Source organism: Harmonia axyridis, chromosome X (genome assembly GCF_914767665.1).
Source record: "Harmonia axyridis chromosome X, icHarAxyr1.1, whole genome shotgun sequence".
Lineage (NCBI taxonomy): Eukaryota > Metazoa > Arthropoda > Insecta > Coleoptera > Coccinellidae > Harmonia > Harmonia axyridis.
Genome location: NC_059508.1, coordinates 10,901,765 through 10,928,966, shown reverse-complemented (window position 1 = coordinate 10,928,966; position 27,202 = coordinate 10,901,765). Strand labels below are relative to the sequence as shown.

Sequence of the window (27,202 nt, the reverse complement as noted above, 5' to 3'; positions counted from 1 at the left end):
TCGTTCAACGAAACATCATTATCGGATGATGTACTAGCATCTAAAACCACACGAATTGGCGTACTCGAACTACCTTGTTTAACAATAGCATGATGAGGAATGTAATACGCAGGTTCTGAATCTTTTAAATATTCATCCTCAACCAAATGCATATAACCTAACTGAATTGCTTCTTTCATTATCTCATTATAACTCAAACGAAACTCCGGAAATTTTGCCAACCTTCTTTCTAATGAATAGAGCCGAATCAACGCCGTTGTCTTAGAATTACCCAAAGTATTCGGAGAATTCTTAAAAGGAAGCGCTACCGTGAAACGTCCCTCATAATCTCTACTAAAAGATGTAGAAAACAAATTTTCGCATATTACTTCTGCTGGGTCCGGCAAAATATTCTTTGGAACTTGTTCCATCTCCCAAAATTTATTAACCAAGTCATTTAACCGACACTCCTCCCTTAAACTGAAGAATACACCGAACTCTCCCTTTGACTCTAACTTACGAACCTTTCCCATAATCATATGACCAAATACCGTTTGTACCGCCACTGGAGATCCCGATGCTGAGGGTACCGAATTACCCACAATAATCGCGAAAAGATCCGCCCCCAAAATGCCATCAACTTCAGCTGGTTCGTCAAATTGTTCATCTGCCAATTGGATATTTCCAAAATTCTTTAAAACACCGCGATCAATTTTGGCTATTGGAAGTTTATCCGTAATTTTATCTACTAAAAATGCCTCAATAGAATATTTCTTAGTAAAATCATACCTAGACGAAACAATAATACTTGTAACACCTTTGATTGAATTTAAATTAGATCCAACCCCATGAATTGACGTTGAACATTGTGAAAACTTCAATCCTAATTTCTTACAACACCTATAAGTAAGTAAGTTAACTTGACTGCCACTATCTACTAAAAACCTAGCTTTCTTCAAACTACCCGAACCGTTCAAAACATTTACCACAACCGTCGACAATAAAACCGTATGAGTATCCCGATCACCCATAGCAGTAGCACAAAAATTGTTATTTGTTGAAACCAACGTATTTGTATTCGAATCCGATTTCGAATTTGGATATTTTTCCAGTTCACCCCGTATACGTCCTAAATGTAATAGGAAGTGGTGTTTTCTGGAACACTCTGAACATAATTTCTCTGAAGGACAGTCTCTTAACCCGTGATTTTGCGATAAGCAATTGTAGCACCATTTGTTATCCCGTACTATAGCATATCGTTTAGATGGCGACAATTGTTTAAATTTATCACATCTACTCAACGAATGATTTTTCCGATTACAAAAAATACATATATTCGACCGATCCATTCCTACACAAGAATTATTTTGATGTACAAAAAAGGATTTCGAATTACGAGTTTTATAGCTATCACCTCTACTAATGGTTGATTGCTGATTTAGAGCCAAAATTTTCGATTGTTCCTTCACAAACTTAATCACATTTTCATAGGTAGGTATTCCATTACCCCTAATAGTCATTTCAAACGATCTCACCGTATCAGAATCAAGCTTAGAAAGGGCCTGATGCATTAAAATGAAGTCCGACATATCATCTAATTTAAGCTTTTTCAAAGCCTGTACCGCACAATCAAATTTTTCTAAAAATATATTGAGACCCTTAGATGACTCACCCTGTATCGATTTGAACTCTAAAATTTGGCGTAGATAATTTGTTGCAAGAGCGCGCTTATCCTGATATTTTTCCACAAGCGAATTCCAAATGATTTCATAATTTTCTCCAGTAGGAGCTAACGAAGAACAAATAGTCAACGCAGATCCTTTCAAACGACCTACTAAATAATTAACTTTATCAGTATCCGTAAGTAATTTATTTTCATGTATCAAACTCTTGAATATTGAATAAAAGGTTTCCCATTCTCTAATATTTCCCGAAAATTCCGGTAATTCAATCTTTGGTAGTGTAGGAAGATTACGTATCAAACTTCCCTGAGGTTCAACATTAACCGAAGAAACATCTTTCTGAATTTGTTCTCGTTCCAATTTAGCCGCTGAAAATTGAATGTGACAACACATTTCATCAATAGTTCTAAATATATTAAAGTCTGGTTCGAACTCATCATTAATTTCAAAACTAAGCTCTGTTATATCGTCTATTATTTTCAGTAGGTCATTCTTTGTTGAATTGATTGAACTGACCATTGTTAAAAATTTAGTTTTAGCTACTTCACTTGTTAATGATTTTGACAAATCCAATAAATTCTGCAGTATCGAAAATAAAGATTCTTTCTTAGCAATAAGCATCTTAATTTTCCGTTCAGTTGACGTTCCACCCATTGTGTTGAAAGTCAAGTGCGCAGAATACTCGAAAACTAACCCCGCGAGTCTAAACTGTGAATTGAATACTTTTGTGTACGCTTGGCAACAAGGCTTACTCTGGGACTCGAATCGTATTTGATAACCGCTGAAAAAATACAAAAACTACCGCACGTTTTTACTTCGCTCAATACCGTATGAACGAACAAAATAAACTGAATTAATATTTCCGAATACAATTAGGAATGAAATGAAAATGAGTTCCGAAACTCTGTATACCGATTGAAACCTAAATAAATGTAACCGAAACTTGAATTAAAGTTCAAAAAACCCGTGCTCGAAGAACCAAAAAATGTTGCATTTTCCCTATATTTGAACCAATAAAATGATGTTATAAATTGTCTTACCAATATAAACTGTTCTCTGCTATTCCAAACAGCACCGCACTGTATAAGGAAGTAAAGGAACAGGGTATAAGGATTGAAATGGAACAAAATGGGACTTATACAATGCAAACTGACCTTCTAATGAACTGTAATCCTAATATATTTAAAATGTCCGTGAATATAATCAAAACCGTTTTGATTAACACCGAAAACTTTATACTAACAACCTTTAACTATTCTTTCCGACCGCCGATACCGATACTTCTTCCTCTGACAAAACATACGTCTCGATTTCCCAGAATCTGCGACGTTGCCAAAACTAAACATTATAATAACTTAAAAAGGGCTAAAACAATGACAATAGATGAAACATGGATCCATCATTTCACTCCGGAGTCCAATCGACAGTCAGCTGAGTGGACTGCACACGATGAAGCGAATACAAAGCGAGGAAAAACACAACACTCAGCTGGCAAGGTTATGGCATTAGTACTCTGGAATGCGCAAGGTATAATATTCATTGATTACCTCAAAAAGGGCCAGACCATCAACAGCGATTATTATATATCGTTATTGGGTCGTTTAAAGAATGAAATCGTTGAAAAACGCCCCCATTTGAAGAAAAAAAAGGTGCTGTTTCATCAAGAGAATTCGCCGTATCACAAATCATTGAAAACAATGGCAAAATTGCATGAATTGGTCTTCGAATTGCTTCTGCATCCACCGTATTCGCCAGATCTGACCCCCAGCGACTTTTTCCTGTTCTCAGACCTCAAAAGAATGCCCGCTGGAAAGAAATTTAGCGCCAATGAAGAAGTAATCGCCAAAACTGAGGCCTATTTTGAAGCGAAAGACAAATCGTTCTACAAAAATGGTATCGAAAAGTTGGAAGATCGCTATAATCGCTGTATCGCCCTCGAAATCAACTATGTTGAATAATAAGATCGATATTTGCCAAGAAAAATGTGTATTATTAGGGTAGACCGGGGACTTTTCAATTGGCCTATTACTGAGAGAAATCAATCGACCTACTGTTCATCGTATTGTACACAAATTGTTAACAATTTTTTTTTTTTAATTTCTTTATAAGATACAAAAGTCCTACTACGATAAATAAATGCACGCACACAATAGAATATTGATTTCATAGCAGCATTTGGTAAGAGAAAATCAAAAATTATAGGCACCTATGTACCGATGAAGAAGTCGAGGTGGACATTTGAATGATTTTATTTTCCATATAAAAAAAAGGTGTAAACTATCAAATAAAAAAAATTTGGGTTTCACTTTTTCATTTTTGAATTGTATCATCTATATTGGAAGACCCATTACTTTGCACTCAAGTGATCCAAAAAAAATCGATAAGATCCCAATCAGAGTGATGATTGGAGATTTAATCGAGTCTAATTTGTCGATACGTATAGCGTTTTCTCGCCAATCGATAAGATTGACAACACCCGTCCCACTGAGCCACTTCAAAAAACTACATTGTGAAAAAATCTAGCACTGCCCTAAGCTCAACGATGATGAAACGTCTAATCTTGATAGGCCCGTGAAGCAATGCGTAGAAAATGCCCGTATTCAAATCGGCGAACAAGATGATGGCAAAATTAGTATTCAGAAACTTGTTCGTAGAATTAATATCGGATTCAACGAGTCGTACCAGCTTGTATACGTTATTGGCGATGTTAATTCCTTAGCAATAACGACATACAGAGGTTGCTGCTGCTCAATGATCATGCGACATCTGCCTCAGAGAAAAGACTATTTCAGTTTTCTCATATTATTCATTGAAAGTCGATATTTCAATTCGCGTAAATATGTATTTCTATTGAAATAATAATATTTATAATACTCTACATTAGTGAAGGATTTTTCAATAAGAGGTTTAATCTTGATATTCAACAAAACGAGTACCTATACAAGGTGATTCACCGGGTTTACCTATTAGAAGTTCATGGAAAACTTTTCATAATTTTGAGCTGAAAATTTGCATGTTGAGGTTTGAGACTTTGATCTTTCTCCCTAAAATATTTTCAGATCTCTACAACTTCCGGTTATACCGGAAACATACTACTATACTTCCTTATTTCAAATTGCAACCCAGTATATTATTGCATCATAACATAGCTTTTTTGATGACAATTTCGACAATATGCCTTACCTTGCGTGAAAACTCAACGGTTCCTGAGTTACTGGGATTCTTATGAAAAATATGGTGGCGATGAGGACTCACATTTTTTTTAATATTTCAACAGAAAAAGGTTTTTTCAACTTTTTTTTCTTTTTCGATTTTGCAAATACGTAGTATTATAAGACTGCTCGCGGTTTGAACCAAAAATGTACAGGGTGTTCATTAGAAGATCATGAACTTGGACTATACAAATTCAACAAAACTCAAGATTTTCGAATTAGAAGCTATAGTTTTTATTATTTCAGTCGATTCTACGTACGAAAATAGTGGGGGTTACTCAAGCAAACCCTATACCTAAAATGAATACTCCAAGAGTTATCGAGGAAGAACTTTAAATGAAGAAAACCCTTTTTTTCATAAGAATCCCATTAACTCATAAACTGTTGAGTTTTCACCCAACGTATTGCATATTTCCGAAATTGTCGTCAAAAAAGCTATCTAATGATGCAAGAATATACTGGTGTACACTAGTACACTGGGTGTGCCATTTGAAATAAGGAAGTAGTAGTTTGTTTCCGGTATAACCGGAAGTTGTAGAGATCTGAAAAGATTTTAGGGAGAAAGATCATTGTCTCAAATCCCAATATGCAAATTTTCAGCTCAAAATTATGATTATGATTACTTTTCCACAAACGTCTAATAGGCCATCCCGGTTAATCACCCTCTATTTTGAGAGAAATCATTTCATTTCATTGTGAAGAGGAAGGTATGGTAAACAATATCAGCCAAATGGCTTATACCTAAAAGGTCTGAAGGTGTTAAATCACAAGATATCAGTGGCCAATTGTAATCAACTATTCGAAAAATAACACGGCCAGGAAGCTTTTCTTATAAAATTGCGATTGTTTCGTAGCTTGTGTGGCACATAGCGCCGTCTAGTTGAAAATAATTGTCGTCCACATCAATATCTTTCAATTCCGACCATAAAAAAATAATTATCTGTTTAAGGCTGGAATTCAATGTTTCACTGACATTTCTATGAGAAAAATAAATGTAAAAAATCATATATTATTTTAGGAAGTTATTTTGCATATTCTATGGCATATTTTTATGTCGAATTACTGTATCTCTTTTACAAGAGTCTAATCTATTACTGTTACGTCGTGAAAATTTGTTGTTTGTTGGCGCCACCTGCGGCCGCGGTATTACCCGGTCGGTAAAAACCCGGTCGGTAAACCCGGTCGGTAAACAAACATCGCCATAATAATCAATAATAATAATTTTTTCTCAAGTGTCAAACTGTGCTTATCGATTCTAAAATTTATCAAACTAAGTTATTTGATTACTTAAAATTCATCTAATCATCTGTCATCTTTATACATTTTCAATTTCTTCTGTTAAAAACTGATTGAGCAATTTCGAGTTAATTGTGTGTTACTCAAATTGAGTGATAACCACGAAGCCGGTGCAGAAGAGGTTAATCATCCCTTTTACCCATCCACCTGACCATCTTCTGCCACCAGATTAGGGGGTAAATTCCCAGACATCATCTCTCTTAACTCACGAGGTAAGTGCACACAAATTCTTTCAAGTTGCTTAATCTCTCAATAGTTATCGTCATCTGAAATTGGTTGCAATAATTTGCGATCAATTAATGACAATGTTATAAATAAGACAATATTTTTTCCTATTAAATAGCCTTTTGAAAAGGTGAGATGTTTCAGGACATTTCATAAGGCAAAATTTTCCAAATGTTCATTCCTCGCAAAAAAGAATTTCAGATACACACACTTCTGTACGAACAGTATGAAAGTTAGGCCAACCCAATACGACATTAACATAAAGCAGAATAAACTGTGCCCATTCCTTAAAATGCATTCATTTTCCACTCGAGCTATAATTGAATATAACAGTAAAAGGTGTTAGAATTCGTATAATCAACATTGGATAATTTACGATGTATAATGTAAGTTATCAGTATCTTTACCGAAGACTGCATATAACTAGGCACACGCAACTGTGAAATGAAGCGTTGAAATATCTTCTCTATTTGCATGAATACGAATTGGGATAAGTGCACACTGCATCGAATCTAATTTATGCTTGAAATTGAATTCATGAAACCTCTATTTGATCCACTCACACAAATATCTCCTAGGACAAAATTTATAGCTCATCGCTTGGTGATAACTCTAGACAATGGTGGCACGCAGATTTCATAACTCCAGAACCAACAACTAGGGAATTGTCCAGTAAAAATCTCCAATTTATCCCAATAACTGTGCTGGTTAAGTTAAGTTTATTCTAAACAGCCATACGAAGATTTCTACCAAAAATTAAAGCTCGAAGTGTTTTATCAATACAATACCAGTCAAACCTTAAAAGACATATGAACGAATAATGTCAAAGGTTAAAAACATAGAAAAAACACAAAGACAAGAGACACAGAGAGGAATGACAACAGAAGACGAGTGACGTCACAAAATGAGGAATCATAAGGCGTTTTATAGTGAGGGAATCATCTGAAATGCATAATCATCTAATTTGACTCATATTAATCAATTGAACGATGTTACAATAAATGGAATTAATACCATTAAAATCTGAATAGATATTTAAATTTGTTTCATGGCTCATGATTTCAACCGCCTCCAAAAACTCTCGCTTATATTTATTTCGCTCAGATCTTAAGCACCTAGCCTCTGAGAACTTCATAGTATGTCCGGTTTCATATATATATATATATATGTTTTGGTAATCTGGTGTTTGAAACTCGCTTTTATCCATTTTTCAAACAACAACAAATGTTTCGTCACTTAGCATTCAATATCTTGATCCAGACTTAACTCTATTATTATTATTATTATTATTGTTTCAATAAGAGTAGAGGTACAAATACCTATAAACTCAAACTCTATGTTCCGAAATTTTGATACGCTTCTTTTGTGCCTTGATACTAACGGTAAAAAAGTGTTAGGACACTGGCGGTGCAATTAGGGATTCATCAAGCCAAGTAGCTTGACATTTCAATCAACTACTTGACCTGAAAATCAAGCTCGTGAAAAATTACATACTTGAGCTTGACTTGATTTTAAATATTTATTGCTTGAATTGATATCCAGCTACTTGATATTACTTGGGCTTGATATGCACGCGTCGCACGGCATATATTTCTGCAATCTCGTGCGCGTTTAGACTAAATAAGGGGATTCCTCGAGCGCCGAGAGACTGAAGCATTCGCCAGTGAGACTTTATTGGTAGTTTTCTCACATTTTTATGAAATCTATTGGTAGATTTTGGTAGTTTCAGAAATATCTTTCCAAACTTGGCCAAAATGACCAAGGATTTTTCATTATCGTCAGCTTCTCAAGCTCCTGTTGAAAGACAATTTTCCAGAGCTGCTCTTACAGTTACAAAAACCCGCAATAGGTTAGGCGACAAATCTGATAGATGTCTCATGTGTCTTAGATCATAGATGGGCAATTATAAAATCGCAGAAAGCCTGGAGGTTTCTCAATATCAAGAAACTTTATTTTTTTATTATTCTTCATTTTTTTATGATTTATAGCGATTTAATTTATGTATCTTTTTCAAAGAAGTTGGAATTTTCGGTTGTTTTATACAATAATTTCAATAAATAAAAGTGTTTTTTGCAAGGTTCCTTATCATTTCTTTTTTTATCTGACACTACACAAAAAAAACTGCTAAAAACCAACTAGCTTGATATGATTCAAGTACTTGATAAATAAATACTTGACTTGAGATTGAAAAACTACTACTTGTCTAGTCAAGCTCAAGCCAAGTAGCTTGAAAATCAATCCAAGCCGTGAATTCCTAAGTGCAATATGTGAGCCAGACCCGAAACTCATATTAAGTGACGTGTTATTCTTCAACTCAATCAGTAAAAATTATGCATCAATTGGAACTTTGTAGCCAACATAAAAGAATAGTCACGTCGAATCCACTAAATAAAAGCAAATAAAATGACTTATCTCTCTAAATATAATTCTACGAAACAAGCTGGTCACAATTTTCTCGGTGACTAAGTCGGACATTGTAGCCAACATTGAAACATAGTCACGTCTAGTACGGACTGAAAAATCACACGACAATTGAAAAAAATTGCATATCTCTAAACGGCATATTCAACAGTTGACCGCCTCAGTGAATAATTAAATTAAGCATTAAGGAAATAATTACCCATTGCGTTAAAACTGTTACAGTTGACGAATATACCGCACAATACTAAAAGCAGCATTTGTGCCACATTGCGCTTGGCGTCATTGTACAGAGGAACAACCTGTTTATCTAGTTAAACGCTAGTTGAATGTAGAATAGATCATAATCAAAATCAGATATATCGCATTCATACTGTCCCATAACACTGACAGCTAAAAGTTTCAGGTGCAGAATTTATTAGGGCGTTGCTTGAATCAGGAGGAATTTCGCTAAGGATATAATTTAGAATTTATGAGTCTCTAGAACAGTGTACATACTGCTTTATACGCTACACTACAAATCGCATAAGTTGACCTGAAGGGTTTTCCAATAATAGATATATAGATAGCCTGTCATCTGGGCAGATGTCACTCAAAGCAGTCATCTTTTGACATTTGACAAGTAAAAACTACGCCATTACTAAAAATAGAGCGATACACGCTTCAAAAACGCGTTGAAATTGTTAAATTTACAACAAAAATTGTGAAATTTTGCAGTCACAGTTCTCAAAACTTAAGCACTCAAGAACAATTGAGAATTTTGCTGCAGTATTCCGTAGTTTACTTCACTTTACTTCAATGTGAACGTGCAGCAATAAAAAAAATAAGTTTAAATATATTCCAGCTTGCCAAAGGGGATACAAATATGTCTTTTTTTCCTCTCTATATTTTTGTATTTTGTTGAAATCGTTTCTAAATCATCAAAGTTCGATTCGATATTGTTTTTTTATCCAAATCCTGCGTAATAACTCTAAACGATATAGAGATTTATTAAAAAATGTTTTTCCAGCTGAATTAAGGAGGTCTTAATTATCTCCACAGGTTTGTCATTAGAAAATACAAACCAAAATAATTCAACTTCGTTTTAAGCATACCCTGGAGTAAACTTTATCAATTCTGACTATCTAACAGTTGGGTTTTGTGTAAATATAATATTTCCAAATGATCGTGCATTTCCTCAATTTCACCTACGTTCACGAATATCTAGAATCTTGTTATGCTCAAAACCCCTATCAACCAAAGAGCAGATAAAATCTCATTATATTCATTAATAACAACCCCTACAAATGAAAACATATATAAACATCCGCCTTATTAGGTATAAATGGAAAAGCGTTTGATATAGAAAATTATATGAAAATACTAAAATACGCTTAAGGAATTTTACTGCTAAATACTTCGATAAACAATATAGGAGGGTCTTTTTTCTATTCGTTTGGCCACTCTGTATTACAACGCTCTACTCTGAACATTTCTTCCTCGCTAAGAATCAAATTCCACTGTCTAATTCACTTTGCTCACGTTTGAAGCTCGTTATGCTCTTCTTTTTTGACATCTAAAAATAAAGTCAATCCAAAATTATCCCAGCACCTCAAGTACCCAAGCAGTTTTGTTGAAGAATCTGAAATATTTCATAAATGCAAATACTGGCAGGTTGGAGTTATCTCAGATGAATTTAGATTACCGTATGCAATTAGAGAGTTCATCCAGAGTCCGTTTACCCTCTCAAAAGAACAGTTCAAACTCGAGTGTTTTTTCTAATTCAGGATTAACTAACTATTCTACTCTTTAAAATCGTCATATGAATTTGTGGTTTTCACAAGGAGTTTTATCGTGGTGATAATCAGTTTCAAGATGCATAAAATAGATGTATTCTTGGTCAAGATTCATTTCTTTCTTGAATTTTGGTTAATTTTTGTTTCCATCAGTTTTCAAACCAACATAAACATAAAATTGATTGGTAGACAGAAGTTTTTAAAAAGCTTGTTACTCGATTCATGGCGTGTTGATCTTGTTTCCAATTAAAAAAAAAATTAAAAGACTGACACAATTAATTCATATTTCATTCAGCAGATTTCCTTAAAACAACAAAACACGCAAGGTTCCTAACCACCCTCAAAAGTGAATAGATATCGTGTTTCCCTATATTTCCACCCCAGACAGAATACTCTGAATAATTAAAGGGGGTTGTCTGACAAAACTAACATAGATATATAGACCAACAAAGTTACAATATTCGCTTATTAATCATTTTAACTAATTGGAAGGAACTTTGTGAATATTCAAAATGTATGATACAATTTCCCCATCAAATTATAACATAAAATTGGATTCATGTAATATTTAAGGAGAATGTTGAAATACAATTCATATTGAATTTATGTATATCCTGTTCTAGGGAAGATTTATGATAGGATTTGACTCTTTAATATTTGAACTGATCAAATTATTAATTAAATAAACCAATTTCCATTTACAAAAATATTCAATGAGTTAAATTACAAATAAAAGCACTTGAAGCATTTCCCTATCCTACCTTGACTAAGTGTTCTCAGTTCTTCATATTATTATGTCAATACTTAAATATTATATAATTGTGAAATCACACAAAATGTATTCTCAAATGAAAACAATAAAATAATCTGTAGTGTTTTATTTGTTAATGTTCATCATGACACATAAATATTAATAATTAATTTTGGGAATAAAGAAGGATTTTGTTTAAAGCATTACAAGCATTAATAAAGCAGTAATTCATGGTAGGTTAGTAAGGATAAGACTCCACCAGTTACGTTTTTCTCATGAATCAGGGAAACCCAAAGAGGAATAGGATTACTTGAAAGAGGTTGTTTTCTGCTGGTTATTCTATAAGAAAAAACTTTCCATTACATTTACAAACCATACAGGGCATATGAAATTTGATTTTAAGCAACAAAACAAAACAAATGTTCCAGACATATTTCTTAAATCATCAATATTTTTTTTTCGGGTAAACATGTATTTTCCACTGTAACGAACTCAAAATCGCCAGGAGAATAATGGGAAAAATATACAGAACTACGAGATACAATACAAAGAATAGAAAGGATGCGGTTAATTATATGTTTCCAATTAAAAATGAGTAATCTGAAGCACAGTTCAAGAATGAAAAATCTTACAACGGTACCTCCAATAATACTGTAAAGGATAAGAAAAACAAATCTCTTACCTTACAAGGAGCAGGAATTGATAAATCTAACGGACATCTTCCATTCAAATTTGTAAATATCACGAATCACAGCAAACTAAAAAAACTTGTTACAAAAAGATATGTATACAAAGTTTGGTTATGTTGCAACTTCTTTAATATGTGAATAATATATCCTTCCTCCAGTGTGTACGTTTCTCTTCTTGGTTACACAACAAACTTAAACTTCAGACACGTCTCCACTTGATTTTTTCATTTTTCACTTGTGTTTTTTTTTGCCGTAGTAGTTATATTTAAAGTTCATCAATGAAGTTTCGAGTCTTTTGACAATGCGCGACGCTGTCACGTGTACGCCACCATTTGTGAACTGACAGAAAGAGTAAATGCGATCTTCAGGAGGTACAGCTGCTTGTACTCAAACAACCTTGCGCAAGTTTTTCATGATTACGCGGACGCCTCACGGAAAATTCTTCTAAGACTGGACACTTTCGAAATAAAATGAAGATGGTGTTTTTCAAAGATTTTCATTCTTAGAGTAGCAATATTTTCTGTAATATTTGATCCCGAAAAGCCCTTGAACACCATTTAAATAATTTTCTCTAGAAGGAAAATTGATTCTACTATTTCGATAAAACTCGACTATCATCCTCACTTGTAATGAAACAAAAAAATTGGAAATGAAGGATTGACTAATTTTCGAAAACACCCCTGTTCCTCTGCAACTTCAATTAATGTCTATGTATTACTGGTTGCCTAGTCAACATCATTATTGCCGTTAGCTATATTATTAAATAAAACAGAGTAATTTCCGCAGATATTTTAATGTTTGCCAGAATTGTTTTGCCTACACTGTTGCTTTTTCAGGTCACATTTGGAAATATAAGGAAATAAATAACAAAAAATTAATTACCAAATTGTATAAATAAATATATTTCAATAGAAAACAAAATCTACTCTTAAAAAAAGTTTTTTCCATTTTTAAATAAAAATTTCAATCCTTAAACCCTTGTAGAACATGCATTCTAGGGGATATTCTGTTGTCAAATGCTGGGATTAAATCAACATTGGTACCTGAAATGGGAAAATCCTCATTCGAATATCTCTATTAACGTTTATATTACCTTTTTCCTGCATGTATAGCAATCTATCATGAAGTATGAGTGATTCAATAAGGGGAGCAAAGAACAAACGGAATGAATAAAATATCACAACACTATTCCATTGCTGTAAACAGTCCTGGATCTCTTCAGTTTCAATATGATCAGAATTTATGATATCGCCCAATAGTTTTGATGTAGCTTTCTTGCAGTAACTGTAAAATTTTCATTCAATCGATCAAATTAACTGAGTGGAACAAATTTACCTGGCAAAATCCAGATCTTTAGCGTATTTCACATTGGCAAGAGGAATATGTTTGTACCCAGGTTCAATTTCGGATAAAATCTTCTCGATTGTCGCACGATAGGCATGAATCCTCAATTTCCAATATTCGCCTTCTAATAGCTTCTCAATGTAATTTTCTACAGCGTGGCAAGCTATTTCTTTTGAATGGTAGCACAACTCATATTTCTTTTCTCTACAGTATTGGCTCAATGGAAAACCTGGATAGGGAAATCTAATATAAATTCAGAATCCATTCGTCTGATCTTCAATATTCCAGACTTACTCTATTGTTGATAATTTCATGTAACAACACCCTGCAATATTGATATATTTGATATTTGGAATTTCATTATATAAACGAATAAGGGTAGGCCCCAAATCTCCACATGGATGCAGTCCAACAATTCCAAACTTAAAATCTTTACTGTGGGTAGCAAATGATGAACAAATCAGCTGAAATATTCAATTAGAGTTATAAATATCTTTTGTTTCACATGTTTTACTTTACATTCAGAAACTCCTCATTGCTTATATCAGGTTCTATTCTCATATTAACAAGTCTTATTTTTTTTTGTAGACCATAAATTTTCTCATAAACCCTATCGAAATTAGCTGAAAATACTCTGCAATAAAAAAATATATAATTCATGTTAATCACACTTCAAAGTATTAATCGTACTCCGCCTGCTTTGTCAAGTTGTATTGTGCTTCTATTGAACACACTTCGAAATTATATCCATATGCTAGCATTCTGCTTAAATGACCTAGACCAGAACCTATATCTACTATATAAAAGCAATCCGATTTTGAAGCCATTTCTTTGCAGAGCTGAAATATATTATATAATAACACTCTTTACCAAGATATATTCCTAATATTACCTCAGACATTATGAGAATTTCATGTCTTTTTTTGAGTTTCACACTTCTCCAAAACATGTTCATCAATTTTTCATTCTGAACTAGCTCACAAGATGGATTGATATTTCCAATTGGGATTCTGGAAACATTCAAATCTTGGAAAATTTTTTTTAGTGCTAGTATTGATAGAGGAAATAAAAACGTTCTGAAATGATATACAGTTTAGTGATTTTTCTTGTATCAAGTCATGGAACCCTCAACTTTGAATGTCTATTGTGATCTAGTAGTTCGGCTACCTCATTTATTGATAATGCTTTCATAGTTTTCCAGCTGTCAGGTAATTTCGACCAATGATTTTCAGTGAAGAAGTCCTTCAAGTAACACATAAAAATTGGGTAAAATGGAACAATATAATAAGCTGTGATTGACTTACTAGAACATATGAATTTATTAGCCATTTATACTCCTCGTAAATGATAAATCCTTCATGTATTTTTTTCTTCAAATGATCTATCATTTTACTAAAATTGCAGTTTTTACAAGTGGAGTAAAATATCAATATTTCTTCAATATGGAAGAATTCACTTTGAATATAAACAATTTATATTCTAAGAAACTTTAACTAGCAAGCATAACCCCTTCTTGGCGATTCAAGGTAATGTAGGGCCACAGATTAGTCTTTGGTGAGACGATACGTTCCGTTTTGATTCCCAGAACATTTCAATCGATATTTGAGTTACCAGTACGATTTTATAAAGAATTTTTTTTATACAATTTTTTTTTTTTGTCTACAGAAGGAATACATAAATTCACGATAACCATTGAATACCTCTTCTACTATTCTGTTACCCGTTCTGTAAATCTGCTCTTACATTAGCAGCATAGGAAGTCGAGGAGGAATCAGGACTACTAAAATTTTCTATGCAGGCAACGAACCGCACTATACATTCGTTGCTCCTCTGGTTGTGTATTGATTTTTAACGCCAGGCATTACTTCGGTATACGGAGTATACCTCCTCATCTTTCTATGTTCCTGATATGAGATTTGGATTCTATGAAGAGTAACAGATGGTTGAGGAGAGTGTAGTGTAGAAGAAATCTACTATTTTAGTAGATTTCTGGCCACTCATGGTAGAAAACTTTTTGATAGTATAGGACACTGTAGTGTAGTAGAAATCTACTATTTTAGTAGATTTCTGCCCACCCATGGTAGAAAACTTTTTCATAGTATAGGAACCTGTTGTGTAGTAGAAATCTACTATTTTAGTAGATTTCTGGCCACCCATGGTAGAAAACTTTTTTATAGTATAGGAACCTGTTGTGTAGTAGAAATCTACTATTTTAGTAGATTTCTGGCCACCCATGGTAGAAAACTTTTTCAGTAGATTATGGTAGATTTCTAGATTTTGGTAGATTTCTGCCTCGTTTGTCAGATAGGTACTAAATGGCACTATTCGCAATCTGAGCCTGATTTTCAGTGGTTTCAAAATTTGAAACAATGTATTTGAAGATTTTTCATTTGAATGAATTATTGAAGTAACCTACAAAAACAGTATACAGAACACACCTACACCTACACACCTATTTTCAGTATCTTCAAACTTCATGTTGCTTCTACAGACATTTTACTCTATAATTTTGGTATATACCTAAAGTTCGATTTTTTTTTTTACTCCAAAGAAATAATAGTCTTAATCAGTTTAGTTTCTGAAAATCGATTGAAGTCAAGCATGTTTTCATGTAATTATATTAGAGGTGAGAAGAGTTCTTTTTGTAAATTTTTCTCGCTTATAAGAAAAAGTATCACTTCAATCGGTCTATGAGTTCATCTTAAACTGGTTTAAATATTTTGAAGAGTGATCTTTGTTGATACTAGGAACACCTGAAAAAATAAACAACATTTCGAAACTGAGATTCCTATCAATATATTATAATTAAAAAACTAGGTACAAAATCACATATAAAATAATTCAGTAAAAATTCTAAACTAATTATATCCCCACAATAATTTTTGCATCTAAATACAAAGACATTCTCTATTTCAAAACAGATTGGATTATCAACATATATCATTTCAGCTTAAATCAAAGAAAAAAATTCATGTTTCCATCCTCAGAAAGAAGTCATTATTTGTCTTGGGAGATAATTGCTGCATGATTTGTCGTCACCCAAGTTCTTGATGGATTCTTGAAGGTTCTCAATGAGGTCCGGCGAAAATTTTCGACCAATCAAAGTTGTTGTCACAGTGTTGATAACTCCACCAAATCCACTATTGGCCACATTCGGAGGTATGGAAAGGGTGATATCTTTAATTACGCCTCCACTGACTGTGATTTCCATGTTGAGGTTACTACAGCCATCGTCCATGAAACTACTGAACTGTTCTGGTAAAAAAAGAGTGCTGTTCACCTTGAAATCTGGCGTTTGACCATAAATCCATTCCCATGTTGTCAAATCAGAGCGGATTTTGGCTAGGCCTTAAAATAGTAAAAAAAAGTTAAAAAAGCACTGACGTGAAGTCGGAAGCTATTAAGCGCTTGTTCAAATTCGTATATATGTAAAAAAAATAAAAATTACTTCATTAACCAGCGAAGAGATATCTCAAATAAACGCGCAAAAAGCAGGAATATAAGACTGCAAAGATCTGAGAATCAATAAATTTTTGATGAATTCCATAAACGTTTTTCCGATAAATAACGATATCAACCAGCGCGCAATCTGAATCATTTAAATCTTCTGATATATAGAAATTACCTGGAAACCAACTATCAGTAGGATTTATCAATTGGAAGCCTTTCTGTTGATTGGCCAAGTTATTGCCACCGTCTTTTACAACAGAAGCATGAGTTCTCAAAAATTCCCAACCAAGTGCCTTGACCAGTTTTCCAACATTGACCTTGGAGTTTTCCTCGCACATATTCATTATTTTCAAATCTTTCAGGTCCTTTTTATCATTCTGCACACCAATCTGTAATAGTAAGTTTGAGTAATTCTATTGAAATATAACTAGAAAACTCTCAAAAATTTTCTGGGCTTACAAAAAATTATGTAGAAATACCAACCTCTGTTTTCTTTAGAGTTCTAATACGATCTGCTTTGTTCACACTAACCGCTAGACTGCAATGGTGGTAGGCGTTTACTTCATCCACCTTTTTGGTTGTACCAGAAATCTTTAAAATTCGTTAAGGAAAAATCGGTCGAAAACAATTTGATATCAATTCCCTTCGATGCTAAAATTAAACACATAAAAGAACATTTTTATTGAGTATAATCCAAAGTTCACGATGACTTATCAGTGGAAATTTCTCAACAGGAACTACTACCAGTTGTATATTTTGAAAAAAAAAGGGTAATGTTTTCGAAAATAATCCAGACAGATGAAAAGGTCACGATGTCAAAAATTACAGCGATATCATTTGCAAAATTATCAAAGTCAAATAGACTCCGGATACTTTGACCACCCGTCCTTTATGTTTAATTTTGTTTTTATTGTTATTAATTGTTGATTAGATTGGTTTGTTTTGGTGACATAAAAGAAACAAATAAAGGATAAAGTCGTGTTGATGTTAGATTAACTCTTATGGGAAAAAACTATAATCGTTAAACGAAAAAAACATCTTAATCAAATGTTTTTCTTCAAAACATTATCTCGTCCACAGGTACTTGAAATAACTCTTTAGGCAAACATATTTTTTTTAGATATCTGAGAGAATACAATTATTAAGTATTAGACTTCTTTCTCTTTCCGAAATAAAACGCAATGTCCGAAAAAGAGTCATTTTTGAGCGGAATATGAGCAAATATCAGGTTGAATGGATATAGAATGAGAAAATCAGAAAAGCAATGACCTCAAATCATGAGGTTTTGAGGCTTGTTAATAAAATATTTCAAGATTTTTTCACAGAATTTCGTACTGGTGAGAATAATAAAAATTCAAGAATAATATAGAAAGAGAGAATGAAAAATCACTGACGTGAAGTTAGGAATATTTGAGTATTGATTCATTCATGAATGTTTTTGTATGTTTTTTTGTGTTCTATCCTCACTCTCTTTTTCAGTCATACTGACGTACAGACAGAATTTGAGGACGGATTCGTCATTCAATTCAATTCAATAGAGCTATCGATTCAGACACGACAGCTCAAAAACCAGGAATGATAGAATTGTGTTATATTGCATTTGAGAAAAAACTGCTATTATCTTTCATCGATGCCTTGGCCTCTTGAACCCACTGATACGTACAGTTCGACCTCAAATTGTCTTACTCGCTTTGAAACGCATTCATTGCAGTTGTTCATGTATAAAAATCTCAATGAATCAAAGTCTGATATTTCTAGAATCATAGCTCATTTATTCAAGTAGTCAATAACGAAGAATGAGGATTTCTATTTTTTCTTAACGTATTATACTATTTATACTACCTACTACAGTTCAAAGTCTTTGTAAACAGAAAATTTAATCATCTTTTGATGAAAAATTTCAAATTTTATAAATGTAAAACTCTGTTATTTCTTGAATATTTCCAACAAAAGTAGAACGATATAATAAATGCATATTGCAGCCTTTAAAATAAATGATGCGAGTTTGTTCAATTGATAAATCTCAATTGCAATGTTCTTTTCAGATAGTCAGTCGTAAAATCTTACGATATTAGATATCAACAGAATTAAGTTCTCGAAAACTATTCATCGGTACAATGATATTGAATAAAAATCTATCATAAATATATTGAGTTGGAAAATTTTGAAGTCACATTGACATACCTCGTTAGATTTATAACCAAGTGGTTAGTTTCGACGCCAAAAACCTGAGTTAAAAACCACTCGAAACTGACTGGTTTTTTAAATATTTCAGATTATACTATTGTAATTAATGAATATTAGTGAAAAATTTGCAGTGTTTCCTTCAATGATTCTGTGAGATAAAATTGATAGTGTTCTAACTGAAAAAATCAAAATTAGCCTTCAATTCACAGATTTCGAAAACGATTACATTTTCGTATTGAAATTATTATTTCAATATTGAATTGAATTTTTCCCACCCCTCATATTAATTGCTAAAATCAAAAGGATACAGTGTAGTTTCCTCTCATCTTGAACTCATCTTGGACCATATCTATCTTCAATGAGAACTCTCTGAAGACAGCTCTCGAAATGATCTCCATATCGTAAACCTGGCTTAAGCGGTCTTTAAGGGTGAAGAAGGTGATGTTGAGATTTCCTTGATCGTGGTACATGGAAGGTCCCTCGCTTTTCTGTCTTGCTAACTTCACACCAACCCCGGTGATCTTGGACAACTCAGCAACGTTTGCCTCATACCAGGGGTTCTGGGTTTGACCAATTGTGACACAGGGTTCATTCTGCCACAACATCATGATATGATGATCGGTCAAATCCACATTTTTACAAATCCAATCTTGAAGCGCCAAATTGGCGTAAATGTCTTTCGATTGGGAAATGAACACAGACTTTTTAATACTTGAATCAGTCGACAAATTCCTGGCGACTGCTCGGAAGAAATATGCCGATTTGGCATTGAAAATGGCGCTTTTAAACAATGCCATCTTAATAGTAGATCACAAAATTGATTATATGAGTCTTTGGTTTAATGAAATGGAAATTTACGTGCTAAAGGGGCCTAGCTCAGTGGATGTTTTTATGAGACGATGTAAGGGCGATCAGATACTCGTGAAGGGTAATGGTTTGGTGCAGCCACTTCCAAGTTTGGTGGAGAGCGTTTAATCTGACCCGAAGACCCAAACAATCAACCACAGTCCTCAGCATTCCTCTCTTTACTGCCAGGTTGGGGGAAAAAGAACACACGATTGAAATCGAAAAGAATACACTGTTAAAATCACACGCACTTTAAGTCACTATATTGAATAGAAAAACTGATCTGAAGACACAACTAGCAACCTGTTGTGATTGATGATTCAGACTGTATTGTGCTCGAAGTCTATTTAGTGATTTATATAGCTCATGTGGGGTACACTTATCGCAAAAGGGTCACGAACCGGTGCACTGAAGGCATAAAGTTTAAGCGATAAAGCTTTACTGTGTCAATTGCGTTATCACTTTCACACAGAACGCAAATGTGCGCAGATTTATTTTTATAGAATAATCGTTTGATTTTGTGTAAATTAAGTTTGGAGGACGAGTAATTTTATCTGGAGCCTCTCAACGTACTCGTGATCAAAATATGGGATTGTTATATGATCTTACAAAGTGACATTGTGTCCTAATATCATAACAATGGAACGTGTCTCTTCTCTTACGAGATAATGATCACTTACAATATTTTCGCACTTTTTCCAAGAAAATTTTTGAATTTTAATAAGACAGAGGTCATAAATGATTCGACTCAACGATGAAAAATTCGAGGTTAAAGTCAATTCTGCCTGACCGACTATCCGACAGACCGAGGTCTGAATACCTCGTTTTGTTTCGAATTTTTTCAGTTACATAGGCGTACACTTTTGCTTCCACCGTTTTTTTTTCCGAAGTTCGAGGCTTTATTGTGTAAAACTGGTTATACATTTATAATTCAAAGTATTGTCCATCGCTGGACACAACTTTCTCCCATCTTTCGGGCAGCGTACGCATCCCGCGTTGAAAAAACTGGTCATCTTTTGAAGCGATTAATTAATCGAAACAATTTTCTAGTTCTTCATAAGACCGGAAGTGCTGGTCAGCTAGTGCCATTGATCGAAACAAGTGATAGTCCGAGGGAGCAACGTCTGAAGAATACGGCGGGTGGGGTAGGACTTCCCATTTCAACGTTTCCAAGAATGTCTTGACCACTTTCGCAACACGGGGTCGAGCATTGTCATGCTATAAAATTACTTTATCATGTCTCTCGTAGTATTGCAGCCGTTTGTCTTTCATTGCTCGAATCAATAGCGTTGATTGAGTTTGATAACGAGTGCCTGTGATTGTTTTAGTCGGTTTTAACAATTCATGATATACTACACCTAGCTGGTCCCACCAAATACTGAGCATGACCTTGGAACAGTGAGTATTCGGTTTGGCCCTCGACCTGGAAGCATGGCCGGGATATCCCCATGATTTTCTGTGCTTGGGGTTATCGTAATGAACTCATTTTTCGTCTCCAGTCACAATGCGATGCAGAAATCCCTTCCGTCTTTGCTTTGCAAGTAGCTGCTCACAAGCAAACAAACGCCGTTCAATATCTCTCGGCTTCAACTCGTACGACACCCAATTTCCTTGTTTGTGAATCATTCCCATGACTTTCAGGCGTTTTTAAATGGCTTATTGCGTCACTTTCAATAATTTTGCCAATTCTTGTCGTGTTTGACACGAGCCTTGATCAAGTAATGACTCCAATTCTGGATATTCGAAAACCTTCTCTTTTCCACCGCTATGCTGATCTTCGACGTCAAAATCACAATCTGTCACTAATAACGGCCTCACCATAGGTATTTCAGAGAATTCGATGAGCCTCAGCCGCATATTTCTTCATATTAAGTCAGAAGATATCTCACGGGACAATGTCCCGTCAGTTTCCACGGTTCCTGTTTACTAAGTGAGAGAACTTTTTTGGTCCAGCTCGTTGAGTAAAAGAGAAGAGACTTGGCCCTTTGACCATTGATTGTCAGCCTGAACGCAATCTTCCTCTTTTGGTCCCATTCCTCAACTACCAAGGTTTGATGACTGGCTGAAAACCACAAAATTGTGTTGAAAGCATCAGTTGTTCTATTTTTTCACGACATAATACTCCAATATTGTGAATCAACTCAAAAGTTTTGATTTCATTTTCAGATTTGTGTATGGAAGACCCGGCCAAAAATCGACATGCGAAATTTCGTAAAAAAAATTTGAGATAAATACGAATTTGTACACGCTCACAAAAGCTTCTGACTTTGAGCCAGTAATTTCTCATTTTTTTTTGTGATCAGATTCAAGTGAACACAGAGAGTATATTCCTTGTATCTTTCATGAACCGGGGAAGTCCCCATAAGATATCGATGTGTCCTACAACTTTCAACACTGAAGTTTGATTGTAAGTACCTAATATTTTATATTGCTCCTTATCAATAATGCCGAAACATTATTGATGCATAATTATGCTCGGTTCAATTTCAAATAATTGTTGAGATATGTTACGTCAGCATTTATTTTCCTTCGAGTGCAACATTCTTAGAAACAATTAGATCCTAAGGAACTATGGGCCATCTATTTCATCGTTATTAGTAACATTGACAGTGTTTTTTTCTCGCAATGATGGATTTTTTCAATGAATTTGTTCTAGATCTATGGTTTTAATTGATAAAATCGATTACGGTATAATGTTGAATGATTATAATAACTGAATGTTTCAAATCTTCAAAATCTTAAACGTTTAAATTATTTTTCTTCGAGTGCAACTTTTTTAGAAACAATTAGATCCTAAGGAACTATGGGCCATCTATTTCATCGTTATTAGTAACATTGACAGTGTTTTTTTCTCGCAATGATAGATTTTTTCACTGAATTTGTTCTAGATCTATGGTTTTAATTGATAAAATCGATTACGGTATAATATTGAATGATTATAATAACTGAATGTTTCAAATCTTCAAAATCTTAAACGTTTAAATTATTTTTCTTCGAGTGCAACTTTTTTAGAAACAATTAGATCCTAAGGAACTATGGGCCATCTATTTCATCGTTATTAGTAACATTGACAGTGTTTTTTTCTCGCAATGATGGATTTTTTCAATGAATTTGTTCTAGATCTATGGTTTTAATTGATAAAATCGATTACGGTATAATATTGAATGATTATAATAACTGAATGTTTCAAATCTTCAAAATCTTAAACGTTTAAATTATTTTTCTTCGAGTGCAACTTTTTTAGAAACAATTAGATCCTAAGGAACTATGGGCCATCTATTTCATCGTTATTAGTAACATTGACAGTGTTTTTTTCTCGCAATGATGGATTTTTTCAATGAATTTGTTCTAGATCTATGGTTTTAATTGATAAAATCGATTACGGTATAATGTTGAATGATTATAATAACCGAATGTTTCAAATCTTCAAAATCTTAAACGTTTAAATTAGTGGAAATTTTCTCTAATTATTCATGAGATCTCTGTAATATAGGACTTCAGGAACTAATTACCAGTACAATTCGGTTGAGGCTCATCGTAAAATAAAATAACAAAATGGATATTACAGTAGCTTCTGTTAAATGATTCGATTATACTCTAAATGGAATGATTCCAATTATGACAAGAATCGGATTAACGATTATTTTTCAATCGAATGATTCAATCACTAATAAAATAATCATGACATGACATGTTGATAATATGACTATTGTCATTTATTTTATTTTTTGTTTACCTGAATTCCATTATTTTTGTATTATGTAGTACACAGACTGAAATATATTATAGTAATTTTAATTATGCCTAAGAATCAGTAACTGTTCAAATATATCTGCTCAACTTAACAATGAATGGTAATGATTGTTGGTACCATGGAGAACTCAGTAGAGAAGAAGCTGATAGTTTATTACTAAATGGTTTGTCTAAAATCAATAGCCTTAAACCGATAAAGCTACAATCAATATTTCAGGTTCTCACGTGGATGGTACATTTTTAGTTCGAGAGAGTGAATCATCTAAAGGTGACTATGTTTTATCTGCACTCCATGATAACCAAGTACGTCATTTTCAAATTAGAAGACATACAGAAGACGTTTTTTTCTCCATTAGTAAGTATAGTAATTGCTTATAACGAATTTATTTTCAATTATTTGTTTTTTTAGATGAACCTACAATCCATGGTTTAGAATGTCTTATTGAATACTATCAAGAAAACCCTGGTCTTCTATCAGAAGGTTTGAAACTAACAGAATATGTTAAAAAAGATCCACCACCTCACGATTTGAGAAGACACGGCCGTAGTAATCTTTTGCATAGAGCTACTAGTGAAGGTAGTTTTAAAGTAGTAACAGAACTCTTACGAACTGGTTATAGACATGAAGCAAAAAATGAGTATGGTCAAACTGCCGTTCATCTTGCCAGTATTAAAGGAAATGATGATATTCTGAGAGAACTAATTGAATATGGTGCTAATATCAATTCAAGAGATACAGCAGGCTTTACACCATTACATGTAAATAAAGTTTGTAAGGTATTTCCTACTGAATAACTAATTCACATGTTATTTCTAGTATGCTTGTCAAAATAATTTTCCAACAACTGTGAGGTTACTGGTACAAGTAGGAGGAGCTAATATTCAGGCTAGAAATACAGAAAATGGTTCGGTTCCATTACATGAAGCTTGTGCCAATGGCCATAAGGAAGTTGTCCGAGAATTGTTGAGCTTGAATGCGCCAGTCAACCCTAGAAATGGATCCGGTCTCGTGCCTTCTCAGATAGCAAGGAATAATAGTCATATTGATTGTGCTGAAATATTAGGTAGGGTGGTTTCGTTGAGAGTTGAAAATTCCGTAATAATAAACATTAAAATGGTTAATTTGTTCCAGAAAATTATAAATGCCCCACTCCAAAAACTTGCGCCAGTCAATGGTACCATGGTACCTTAGGAAGAAGAGAAGCAGAGGAACTCATTAGAAATTATAGTACAAAAGATGGCACATTCCTGATCAGATCAAGTAATAGGAACAAAGGAGATGTGCTAACGCTCTTGAATGGAAATGTCTTTTTCAATTTTATCATAAGTCAACAAGGAAAATACCTGTTTATTGATGACGGACCCTTTCTTGAATCCCTAGAACATATCGTTGAATATTATAGTTTTATCTCAGATGGCTTGCCTACAGTTTTGATAACTCCAGTTCCCCCTAAACCCAAACCCCAAGTTCCTGATGTAAGTATACAGTAATATGGAATGTTTACAATATATATTATAATTTTGGCCAAATGCCTAAAATTGTTATTTCTTAATTGAGTGGGTTTATTAATTAATGGTTATTGCTTGATACAGTGCTCTACTATGCCAAGAATAAAGAAAGTCCATCGGACAATTGCCCTGAAGATGAATACTTTGAATGATGACAAAAAATCTTATCCTTCTCAATTCGAACACATACAATTCCAGTCCAATCTCTCCTTAGCTGTAAATAATAATAATAATAAGGAAGAAAACGATGATTACATAGCACCTGAAAGCCTTACTCTTGGTAAAGAAACATTTTCCCTCATTTACACATACTTTTTAAAAACTTGCAGAAATTAATTCGTTTTTCAGGAAACCAAATTGGTGAAGGTGAATTTGCATCTGTTTTTCAAGGAACTTATACTAAACCGAATGGAGAAGTTTTAAAAGTCGCAATTAAAACTTTGAGAAGTGAACAAATGGAGATGAATAAAGCTGCCTTTTTGAGCGAAGCACATATTATGCTCAAATTAAACCATCATTGCATTGTGAAATTGTTAGGATTGTGCAAGGGAACAAATCTGTTAATGGTTCAAGAACTAATGCCTTTAGGATCTCTATTACGATATTTATATGAGTTTCGGGAAAGAATAAATCCAAACTATGAATTCAAGATTTGGGCAGCCCAAATAGCTTGTGGTAAGTGGAGTGAATCTAACTGGGTACAACTGTTATTAATAATTTTTTTTTACAGGAATGAACTACTTGGAGGAACAGAGGTTTGTTCATAGGGATTTAGCTGCCAGAAATATACTTTTGGCTACACAGCATCAAGCCAAAATTAGTGATTTCGGATTATCTAGAGCATTGAATGCTGGGCATGAGTATTATATGTAAGTTTGAATTTGTCTTAATTTATTTCGTATAAAATCTTTGCAAGTATTGCTTTAATTTAGTTTTTATTAATCGAGAATTTGTAAAATCTATTCTCATTTATTGCCAGGGCTCTGCAGGGTGGAAAATGGCCTTTGAAGTGGTACGCTCCAGAGTCATATAATTTTGGTAATTTCCATCATAAAAGTGATGTTTGGAGTTTTGGTGTAACAATTTGGGAAATGTATTCATTCGGAGCTAGTCCATATGGTGATATGAAAGGTTCAGAGGTAAACCGAGTTTACTCCCCGTAGAAGTAGTTCTTATTGAGGGTTGATTTTTTTTAGGCCATTAAACTTATCGAAGATGGTGGAAGGTTGGAACAACCATCAGCATGCCCTGACAATGTTTACGAAATTATGGGACAATGCTGGCAATATAATCCAGAGGACAGACCTCGGTTCAAAGAACTGTTGAATCATTTCTGCCAGGATACAGAATATATGAATATAAGAGAATTGTTACCACAGGCTAATCTTGCATGAAATGAGAAATTCTAGGATATTACAAGTGATGAAGGTGATTTTTTATAAGTATATATTTGAAATAATGAATCAGATAATATTCCAGACGTCCTATTTTTGTTACATAAAGTGATTCAAGTGCCAATAAAATTTCATATGATCGTTTATAATAATGTTGATTGGTGCAAATAGCACATTGGAATATATAATTCTATGTATTTTACTATGTATGTTGAGATGATTTTATTATACAATTCTTTTTCATATTTATATTTTTCGAGTAGTTCTTTTCCATTTATTTCTGTCCACAAGTTTCATCATCTTTTTCCTGTCCGCTGCCCGAAGCAATATCCATCAATCCATCTTTTCCAGAATATGATCAATTTCCTGAAGTTTTTTTTTTTGTGGAGAACCATCATCTAACATTTGACAACTAGCACAATAAAAAATACTCTACAATGGTTACGGCACTATATTTTCTTGTCCTTAACTCCCAAAGTCCTAGATCACATTTGTTTGGGTTATTTTCTATCGAGAAGCTCTAATTCACGCATGCGCGAAGCATATTCGAATTTGCTGCGATTCCTATATACCTTTTCATTCCCATTGCATAAGCAAGGCAAAGCTAAAATTCCTATGGACCACCTTCTTTTATACCAATTTTCATAATCGAGGTGTTGAATATCAGGAAATTCACCCAAACTGAATACGCA

At 33.7% G+C, this 27,202-nt stretch overlaps 4 protein-coding genes across 5 annotated transcripts in view; 1 reads left to right on the top strand and 3 right to left on the bottom strand.

Annotated features, from left to right (window-relative positions):
* Positions 1-12,372, bottom strand: part of LOC123686458 — a 182,662-nt gene extending 170,290 nt beyond the window's left edge. For both annotated transcript variants that reach the window (XM_045626608.1, XM_045626611.1), the window contains exon 1: positions 12,021-12,372. The gene's annotated coding sequence lies outside the window, so the exon portion shown is untranslated. The remainder of the gene's footprint in view (positions 1-12,020) is intronic.
* Positions 12,373-12,913: 541 nt separating this feature from the next.
* LOC123685786 (methyltransferase-like protein 25B) lies at positions 12,914-15,127 on the bottom strand. The gene is made up of 9 exons (XM_045625666.1): positions 14,676-15,127; positions 14,504-14,613; positions 14,264-14,447; positions 14,062-14,210; positions 13,891-14,005; positions 13,666-13,835; positions 13,363-13,614; positions 13,121-13,311; positions 12,914-13,070 (listed from the first exon to the last, which is right to left on the bottom strand). Exons 1-9 carry the CDS (start codon positions 14,757-14,759, stop codon positions 12,991-12,993), a joined length of 1,335 nt encoding a protein of 444 aa, XP_045481622.1. The 5' UTR covers positions 14,760-15,127; the 3' UTR covers positions 12,914-12,990.
* Positions 15,128-16,151: 1,024 nt separating this feature from the next.
* On the bottom strand, positions 16,152-20,202 carry LOC123685785 (lipoyltransferase 1, mitochondrial-like). Its single transcript, XM_045625665.1, has 4 exons — positions 19,317-20,202; positions 17,305-17,412; positions 16,997-17,210; positions 16,152-16,719 (listed from the first exon to the last, which is right to left on the bottom strand). Exons 1-4 carry the CDS (start codon positions 19,803-19,805, stop codon positions 16,355-16,357), a joined length of 1,176 nt encoding a protein of 391 aa, XP_045481621.1. The 5' UTR covers positions 19,806-20,202; the 3' UTR covers positions 16,152-16,354.
* Positions 20,203-23,531: 3,329 nt separating this feature from the next.
* LOC123686011 (tyrosine-protein kinase Shark) lies at positions 23,532-26,759 on the top strand. The gene is made up of 10 exons (XM_045625923.1): positions 23,532-23,771; positions 23,825-23,962; positions 24,017-24,366; positions 24,425-24,671; positions 24,740-25,083; positions 25,201-25,396; positions 25,465-25,791; positions 25,847-25,985; positions 26,096-26,255; positions 26,313-26,759. Exons 1-10 carry the CDS (start codon positions 23,702-23,704, stop codon positions 26,508-26,510), a joined length of 2,169 nt encoding a protein of 722 aa, XP_045481879.1. The 5' UTR covers positions 23,532-23,701; the 3' UTR covers positions 26,511-26,759.
* Positions 26,760-27,202: the final 443 nt, after the last annotated feature.

Coding starts and splice junctions, on each gene's coding strand:
- LOC123686011 (XM_045625923.1), top strand. CDS start 23,702: ATGAATGGTAATGATTGTTGGTACCATGGAGAACTCAGTAGAGAAGAA. Junction 23,963..24,016: donor AGACGTTTTTTTCTCCATTA/GTAAGTATAGTA, acceptor TTGTTTTTTTAG/ATGAACCTACAATCCATGGT. Junction 25,397..25,464: donor ACCTGAAAGCCTTACTCTTG/GTAAAGAAACAT, acceptor TTCGTTTTTCAG/GAAACCAAATTGGTGAAGGT.
- LOC123685785 (XM_045625665.1), bottom strand. CDS start 19,805: ATGGCATTGTTTAAAAGCGCCATTTTCAATGCCAAATCGGCATATTTC. Junction 17,413..19,316: donor AGATGAGAGGAAACTACACT/GTATCCTTTTGA, acceptor CGAATTTTAAAG/ATTTCTGGTACAACCAAAAA. Junction 17,211..17,304: donor GAACTCTAAAGAAAACAGAG/GTTGGTATTTCT, acceptor TTACTATTACAG/ATTGGTGTGCAGAATGATAA.
- LOC123685786 (XM_045625666.1), bottom strand. CDS start 14,759: ATGATAGATCATTTGAAGAAAAAAATACATGAAGGATTTATCATTTAC. Junction 14,211..14,263: donor AAATTCTCATAATGTCTGAG/GTAATATTAGGA, acceptor AATATATTTCAG/CTCTGCAAAGAAATGGCTTC. Junction 13,615..13,665: donor ATGAAATTATCAACAATAGA/GTAAGTCTGGAA, acceptor AATTTATATTAG/ATTTCCCTATCCAGGTTTTC.